Raw genomic sequence first — 8,329 nt, forward strand, 5'->3', positions numbered from 1 at the left:
TGCCATATATATACAGTCTTTCTTGGCCCAATCTTGTTGATTTAAGCGTGGCCAAAAAATATTGTTTAGTCGCTTTTGAGATTTGTAGCCTATAATATTCTAAACGTGTCAAAACTCGTCCTTCTTTAAAAGCTGTTGTGCTGATTTGGCCTCAGGTGAGCGCTAATTGATCAGCTGCCTCATCCGGGTATTTGGGCGGGGCCTCACCTGTGAGGCGGCTTGTTTTGCCCCACGCCTTGATGGTTTCTTCGTGGGTCTTTTCCCGAGCAGGTTAAGACAAAACTTTTGGCTGCAAGACTTCTATTTTTATGTTCCAGAGTGCGCAAAAGATGCCCTCAAACAACAATAAGGTGAGTGCAATGCAGTAAAAAATAAGTTTATTTGCTTCTTTGTTGGACCCAATTCTTAAGATTTAAAATTCAGACCACGTTTTATTTTTATGTTTTTAATCGTCAGGAAGCAGTGAGTGCAGCTGCCAGGATGGCCAAGCTGCCTGCAGTTCGCTCTGCTTGTGCAGCTCTGTCCATTCTGTACAAGGACGTAAAGGGCAGCAGCCCCGGTGTGAGGGTCCTGTGTGAGGCGCTAGAGAGCAGGGTGGGCGCTCTGAGCACCGAGGCCTGCAGCCGAGCCTCACCGCTCATGGACAAACTGGAGAACCAGAGTGAGTACTTTTATTTTGAAAGGGTTCTTCCGGTAGGGATGGACACTTTGCCTAATCACAAAATAAGTTTCCAATGTCAGTTTTGGGTTGTAAAACACATTTTTCTCCCTTAAAACTTTGGTATTTTTAGTTTTAAATCTATAAATTTATTGTGAAAGGATTATTTTCAAATTGATAAAACCCCATTTCTCCAGTTTCCCTTGCAAATAATGTTGCATGCAAAAGTTTGGATTGGCTTGAAGCATCTTTCCCCATCATTCAGTCGCCCACTGATCAGGTAACATCCCACCTTCAAACCTCTCAAGACAATCAGACCAAGCAGGTTAACGCCTCCTCGTGTCACAGGTTGTGGCCTCGGCCAAAACCAAGATCCATGAGATCCGGGGAAAGGTGAGCATCGCAGCGTCTGGAACTGTGGAGTGTCTCCAGCACACAGTGTCCTGGATTGTGACCAGGATGCTTCCGGCTGATGGAACGACCCAGTCTGTGGCAGAACGGGCGCTCTCCCTGGCAAATATGGGCCTGGACTTTTCTGAGGCTCTGCTGGACCACGTGTTGCCTCCAACTGAAGAGGAGAACGGTAAGAGGATCTGGACGTCTCCCGTGAGGCAGCTTGGAGTCAGTTTAAATGCAGACTTTGTTCTCCTCCTAGAAGCAAAAGCCCACTTGGTTGAGGGGTTTGAAGGCGGGAGTGGCAGGGAAAGATCCCGGATCGTTTCCCTTTCTGTTAAACTGTATAGGAGAACGTACCACGTTGTCATCTGCAAGGTCCAGTCTTTTCAGGTGTGTTCAGTTCTGCTGCACATGGTAGAATGTCTCACATGCAGCATTTGTGCTAAAGAACTTGTCAGAATTCTCTAACAAAGCTTTCACACTTCTAATCCATTAAGATATGAAGCCGGAATAGCAGATGTTGCCTATTTTTAAATTTTCTTCCAATTTTCAAATGTTTCCAAAAAACAGAATTTCCTCCTTGGTTCAAACTAGCTGAAGTTCACCTTGGAGGCGGGAGTTGCCATAAACCACCCACCCCCCTGTAAAAAAAAAAAATTAAAACTGCATCTGCATTGACCTACATCTTTGCTTTTAAACATGCTTAGGTAAGCATTTTCCATGAAATGTTTCCAACTTTTTGCAGGATCTTCAAACCACCTGGAAACTTCAAGAACTGCAAAAATACATGCAGCACCTGGCCGTCAGCGCATTTTTCTTCATCACTCAGATGTACAATTTAGGCCATCTGTCCCCTGAACGGAAGCAGTCTCAAAGCAGAGGTCATCCTATGGTCCTGTCCAAACCCTACAAGAATACCTGCTGGAAGACCACACCTGCTCTCCGGCTGAGACCTGCCCGAACTTCCGCGCTGCACAACGGCTGCTGAGAAAATGTGACTCGCTGTTGACTACTTGTTCCTAGAAAACTGTCTAATAAAAGATTCAGATTTATCAGTGGTTCCTGCTTATTGCTCAACATAACTGCTTGCTGATTTTCCTAAAGGCATGCATTAAGCAGAAGTGTTCAGTCCTTTGAGGATCAGGCTTTGTTGAGGTTTTCCCAACAATAAAAGCCTTAAGCTGTGTGCATTCTTGAATGTTTAGCCCATGTTTACACGGGACTGTCGCTATCCATTACTAATGTACGTTCGTCGCCTAGTTACTTTGACTAGTTGGAAGACTGGAGTGAAATGTCAAAGTGGGTAAAATGTCATGAATCTTGCTCCAGGTGTTTCAACTATTCATGTAGAATACTTGAGTCGTAATTCTGGCTAGTTTACCAATTCTTGGCACTATTAAAAAAGGTCATCCATTTGTCACCAAATCGGACCGATTGGTCAAAGTTGAACCTGGTTTACCTTCCAATGTGCGTCCAATGGTCATGTCTTGTACGTAGAGCCTGAAAAGTCAGAACTTGTGCGGCTGTTTGTGGAAGCTTGGAATGTGCATTTAGACTTCATAGAAAATGGCCTTTTAAAAACGTTGAGGGCGGTGTGAATGTAGCATAAGCATTAGGAATAATAGTGAAGCAGCCACAAGTTTAAGCTGCAGTTCCAGTGTTTCCTTCCTTTGAGTCTTGTGACAGTTGCTGGCATAAAGCTGCTTTTGAGCTTCAGAATGTGCTGGAATTCCATTAAGGTACCGTAATGGTAAAGTTACAGTAAGTCAAAGAGCACATGGTTTTTGCTGTTATGACAGCTCAGACATTAAATAGCAGGCTACCCTCCCCCACCACAAAGAACAACATAGGTGTTCATTTCAATTCTTTATTGTGACATGTGTTCACTTCTGGCTGGACTCTGACTTGGATGTAGATGCTCTTAGAGAAGAGAGGCGACGTCTCTTGGCAATCTGTTCCTGCCGCTTCTCCTTGGCCTCCTGTGAAAAAGTAGGACATGTTCAAGGAAATCAAGGGTCTGCATTTGTTGCTAAACGAATTGAATATTTTTTTAAATATGTTTCAACATTTATAAACCTAGAGTTAATGTCTACAGTTAACAGTGAAATGTGACATTTTGTGCATGCATGTGAGATTAAAAGAGCATGACAGCAGGTCAGCAATACTGATTTTCAATAACCAGCTTAAAAGACAAACCTTCATCCTCTTTGCCAGCAACTTGGCATACTCTGAGGCCTCCTCCTTGTTCTTCTGGGTGCGCTGCTTCTTCAGAGCAATGCGGCGGCGTTTGTGCTGCAGCACACGTGGTGTCACCAGTCTCTGGATCTTGGGAGCCTTAGTCCTGGGCTTCTTGCCTACCAGAATGGAGGAGAGATGCTGTCACACAGAAGCAAACAACCCACTACCAATTGGTACGCTGGTTTAGAAAAACCTTGAGGGTTTTACCCCCTATGGTCACCCTAAATAACATAAAGGGTGGCTGCACCCGTACTTATCAAGAGCAGTAACCGTCTGCTGAACTTTGCTTAAAAGAACCAAGAAAGAATAGAACATTAATCAAAGATTTCTTGGTGAAAAAGTCAATGAGAGATTCTTTTTACCAAAATCTGTATTGAAACACTTAATGGAATTTTGTAGGGGATCCAATTTGGCAAAGACTTTTTTTCTAAAACAGACCAGAGTGCACTCCAGTACAGTCTAACAGTAAAAAACAAACAATTACTTTCCAAGGGATGACCCAAGGTTTCTGGTTAGACTTATTGAACTCGAGTTTCAAATTAGAATTAACTATAAGATTTGTATTTAAAATGAAACAGTACTCGTCTCGACGTGCTTAAAATAGATGTTTACCTCCCCATCTTTTTTCCACAGCAATATAACTTTAAAAACATTCAAATGTGATCAAATCATACACTGTTTTAGTTAATCATCAGGTTTGTAGCGATCGCACAGTGTTTAATCTTACTGATCATGCTGAAGAGCTATATGTTAAAGATTCATGCACCGGCTCAGCGATAAGGAAGAAGAGCTTTTTTTGTTCACCAGTTACATGCATTGGTCTTGTTGGTTTGCCACATTTTCAATCGTACACTTTATTCCATCAACTGCGCAAATACCAGCTGCTGCATTTTTTCCTCTTTACAAGGGTTAAAAAAAACCTAGACGGATTTCAGCGTGTCCTTGTTTTTGTAGCAGCGCGTCACAGATATTAATCCGAACCACCGGCTCCTCAATCAACAATAAGTTGGTGCCTAATTATAGCATTTTTACGATGACCGTCTTAGCAGCAGTGTCTCCATTCCTCTGGAACTCCCTTTCTCAGATCTGTAAACATGGCGTTTTCTTTAAAAACAGCTTAAAAAAATCTCTTTAAAAGGCCTTCTCCTGATTCTATTTTTACTCAGTGTTTTACTTTGTTTTTTTGTGAAGCACCTTGTGATTTCCATCTTAAAATCTGCAATGTAAGGACAATTTATTATGTATCATAATTTAGAGACAAACCACATTTCAAATTATGGAAAAGTTAAAAAACTGAATTCTATGCAACATAAAATTCTACTTTAGTCCTAAAAAGCAAAAAACTTAAAGAAGTGCATTAAAACAAAACACCTGGATAAATGGAAGAAATTACATTAAAATAACCTTAAATTTGCTTGAAGCACTAGATGATCTGTAACCAATGAATCACTGAACTGTAAACACACCTCACTCCTTCAGTTTCACCTTTTTTTTAACAATAACCCTCCACACACACTTTCAGCAATAATCCAACAGAAATAGAAAATCCTTCAGGAAGAAGAAGGATGATTACATAACTTGGATGTGTACTGGAAGAGAGTTCAAGCTCCAAACTAACCTTCTTTAGTCAGGGGTCTCCGCACAACATACTGCCTCACATCGTCCTCCTTTGCCAAGTTGAACAGCTTGCGGATCTTGCTGGCCCTCTTAGGACCAAGGCGGCGAGGAACAGTGCTGTCTGTCAGTCCAGGAATATCCTTCTCACCTTGAAGGTTTTTTTAGGAAAGGAGGAAGGAAAAAAATTTATAATTTACTATTAGTTTTCTTACTTTACTTAGTGTAAAAATTAATAAACATTTGTTTGAAAACAGAACATCATTTAAAATGTAGATGAATAAAAAATGGGAGAGCAATGCAGTTCAACCATCCACTTTATCAAGACTGGTCGCATCTGGAAAGCAGCTCTGCAGTTACTGTAGCACATACTGTCCCCCCTTTTTGACTACGAAACAATCAAAAGGGTTCCTAATGTGCTTTCACAGAAACCTGGAGAAATCACATTCAAATCTTTTAATCCTCCGTTAAAACATGCAGCCCAATAAATGAAAGTAAGTCACACGTCATCTATACCAATGCCCGTAGAAATCATGATCACCAAGTTACCTTTCTTGATGATGACCAAGTTGAGAACGCTGAGGTTGGCGTCAACAATGCACCCACGGACAGACTTGCGCTTGCGCTCACCAGTCCTGCGGGGACGGTAGCAGGAGTGACCCTTGCTTAGAAGCAGACGCACACGGCCTTGAGTTAGAACGCCCTGCTTCATGGGAAATCCTTGCTTGTCGTTACCTCCGCTGATGCGCACCACATAACCCTTGGAAAAAGAAAGAATACAATTTATTTCAACACCGTTTGTGCGTGAGGTAATTTAAACAAGCTGTCATATCCAGTCTTGAGCCAATTAAGTTCATTTAAATATCAAACATCCTTCAAATAAAAATCATAGACAACGGCTTCTTGTCACAAAAATAATTTGATAGTTGCCCTTGATACGTTCTGATCTTTAAATTACACATGCATATACAGCAAGTCAGCAGGGAGAAATGAGAGAGCACTTCTGTTTCAACCAGCCATGGTCACATGGGCTGGTCGCATCTGGTAGGATGCTCTGCAGTTGTTTTGGCACCAATGTCTCCCCTTAGCAACTACCAGTCAAGTTTACCAGGGTCGAATGTAGGTGCAACAGCCATTTCAGAAATGCCCCCCCAACTAGAAGACAAAAAGAGTATAACTAAGGAATCATTTACCTTCCACTCATCACCCAGAGGGTCAGCAGCCACCTCAGTGGCCATACGCTTCTCATAGAAGGTGCGCAGCTTCCTTTCATCATCAACTTCTATCAATTTCTGGCAGCCAGTAGCGGGAAATGAGATGTTCAGCTACAGGAGGGAAAAAGAAGGAGGGTGTATATTAAACAAAACAATGCATTTGTCTGATCGAAATGTCCTTTGTGTGTAGTAAAGTTGACTAAAAGAGTTAGCTAGTCCACTTCTGCAAGCTAGCTACTTCACACCGTGAAGGCTAACAGGCCCCTGCCGGCTCCAACATTCAAACTTAGCCAAGACGGTAGTAAACGACTTCTGGCTTTTAAAACGATGGTTAAAAAAGGTGTAATAACAAAAACGAGGAATTAAACCTCAACATACATTTAAAAGTATTTACAGTAGCACAAGTATTTCTCGCTGTGCATATTTCGCGAAGGCTTCACTCCCGATACTGCAAGCACTCAATCACACCTCATCCGCAGCATGTAATCCACATTTTAGTCTTAAACTACACAAACTAATAAGTGACCATCATGGCGTACTTTATGTGATTATATTAAAAAGAAATTCGATTAGATAACAAATATAATCCCAAAATCTGTATACCTTCATTGTGCTAAACCGACCAAACGGCTGGTCCACCACGGGGAAAGAGGCTGAACTTCCGCTACGTAGTCTCAGATATTACGCGCAATTCTCGCGATATCTTTTTTTTTTTTTAAATCATGAATTACATGTCGGTACAGTCGTAAAATAATGAAACAAGACTTACAAGTAAAGCCAGTCATAAAACTCTACAGGAATAGTATGGAACAAAACATCATCAAATAAATACATGACAGTATGTAGTCGAGGGCGGACTAACCATAGGACAAAAATAGGTGGTTAACTGGGACGCTGAGTTTCTGAGGGCCCCATAAGTAACTTTCATACACTCATGATTAATACACTCATATTTTAATACACTCACTTATTTGTGGCAATAGTTATGTCTAGGACCAAAATCGTCTCGCTAAAATTTAATGGAAGCACATTTCTTATCGTAGTATGTGTGGGTCTCTCCACCCTTTTTTATTCATAATATTGAAACAGTCCATCTTACTGCGCATGTGCAGAATCGATCCAGGAAGACAGTTGCAAAACGCAAACAAGCTGCACGTAAAAGGAGGTTCCCCAGAAGAGAAAAGAAAACACAGAATTTTTTTTTTAAAAGCTAGTTTAAGAGAAGGATACAATAAGAATAAAAAGGATCAAGCAGGGAAAAAAAGTTAAAAAAAACGTGGCAAGTTTCTGCGCTGCACCCGCGGCAGCAGCAACCCACAACCTGCAAGGAATATCATAAGGGAAAGCAATTCAATTCAATTTTATTTTATTTGTATAGCCCAGAATCACAACAACAGTCGTCTCGATGGGTTTTGTGCAGATAGAAGTAGGGTAAAACATAAAATCAAAATGATCATGAACACACACAATTCAATAGAAAGATTCTAAACTGAACTTACTAAACTCTGAGCATTAACTTTACAGATTTATGTTTAATGGTGCGGTGGGGAAGCTTGCTTTCTCCATGCTCCTGTAACCCCCTGCTCTCTGGCATTGGGGGACCCCTGTGGCAGACGGAACTGCCACAGGGGTCGCCCGGTGGGCAGATTTCCTCCTTCTGCTAACATGTGTGGGTGGCTGGGGACCCCGGGTACCAATTCAATTGAATTTTAATTTATATAGCAAATTCACAACAACAACCGTCTTAGTGGGCTTCATACCGGTAATTGGAAGGTAAACATACAATCAAAAAGGATCTTAAATGCATAGAATTCAATAGGATAATACCAAAACTTTAATAAACAGACTAAACTGGCATCCCTGCTCTTAGACCCCCCAATCAATCAAAGACCACAGAAAAAGACAGGAAGAGAAAAATTAGAAAATAATAAATGGAGAGTAAGGTAATGAGTAAAATGGTCTGGAAGTAAAAAGGGAGAACGGCATGTTAAAATGGGACAGGAAGAGATGCACAACAAGTAAAAACAAAGTATATCTTTAATGTTTAAAATGCATCTGTATAATTGACTTGTTGTTTTGTTTCTTCTACTTTCAGCAGCACAGCTTCTACTGGTTTGCTGCTAAGTTGCTATTCGAACCCAAATTTGAGCTGTGTAAAGGTAAACCTTCTCCGTCACTTGTACAGTCTAGAAATTACAATTTATCTGGT

The 8,329-nt window shown here is 41.1% G+C and overlaps 2 protein-coding genes across 2 annotated transcripts; one reads left to right on the forward strand and one right to left on the reverse strand.

Moving 5' to 3' along the window:
• The first annotated feature begins 181 nt into the window (after positions 1 to 181).
• On the forward strand, positions 182 to 2,106 carry LOC101162661 (perilipin-2). The gene is made up of 6 exons (XM_023957148.1): positions 182 to 350; positions 457 to 661; positions 856 to 938; positions 1,007 to 1,241; positions 1,314 to 1,444; positions 1,800 to 2,106. Exons 1-6 carry the CDS (start codon positions 309 to 311, stop codon positions 2,040 to 2,042), a joined length of 939 nt encoding a protein of 312 aa, XP_023812916.1. The 5' UTR covers positions 182 to 308; the 3' UTR covers positions 2,043 to 2,106.
• An 801-nt stretch (positions 2,107 to 2,907) lies between these two features.
• On the reverse strand, positions 2,908 to 6,837 carry rps6 (ribosomal protein S6). Its single transcript, XM_004065882.4, has 6 exons — positions 6,724 to 6,837; positions 6,100 to 6,231; positions 5,456 to 5,666; positions 4,911 to 5,057; positions 3,251 to 3,408; positions 2,908 to 3,033 (listed from the first exon to the last, which is right to left on the reverse strand). The coding sequence occupies exons 1-6, from the start codon at positions 6,727 to 6,729 to the stop codon at positions 2,938 to 2,940; spliced, it is 750 nt and encodes a 249-aa protein (XP_004065930.1). The 5' UTR covers positions 6,730 to 6,837; the 3' UTR covers positions 2,908 to 2,937.
• Between the last annotated feature and the right edge of the window lie 1,492 nt (positions 6,838 to 8,329).

This window comes from Oryzias latipes, chromosome 1 (genome assembly GCF_002234675.1).
Source record: "Oryzias latipes chromosome 1, ASM223467v1".
NCBI classification, from domain to species: domain Eukaryota; kingdom Metazoa; phylum Chordata; class Actinopteri; order Beloniformes; family Adrianichthyidae; genus Oryzias; species Oryzias latipes.

Coding starts and splice junctions, on each gene's coding strand:
- rps6 (XM_004065882.4), bottom strand. Junction 5,058..5,455: donor CTTGGTCATCATCAAGAAAG/GTAACTTGGTGA, acceptor AAAACCTTCAAG/GTGAGAAGGATATTCCTGGA. Junction 3,034..3,250: donor TGCTGGCAAAGAGGATGAAG/GTTTGTCTTTTA, acceptor ACTTTTTCACAG/GAGGCCAAGGAGAAGCGGCA.
- LOC101162661 (XM_023957148.1), top strand. CDS start 309: ATGTTCCAGAGTGCGCAAAAGATGCCCTCAAACAACAATAAG. Junction 939..1,006: donor TTCAGTCGCCCACTGATCAG/GTAACATCCCAC, acceptor CTCGTGTCACAG/GTTGTGGCCTCGGCCAAAAC. Junction 1,445..1,799: donor GCAAGGTCCAGTCTTTTCAG/GTGTGTTCAGTT, acceptor AACTTTTTGCAG/GATCTTCAAACCACCTGGAA.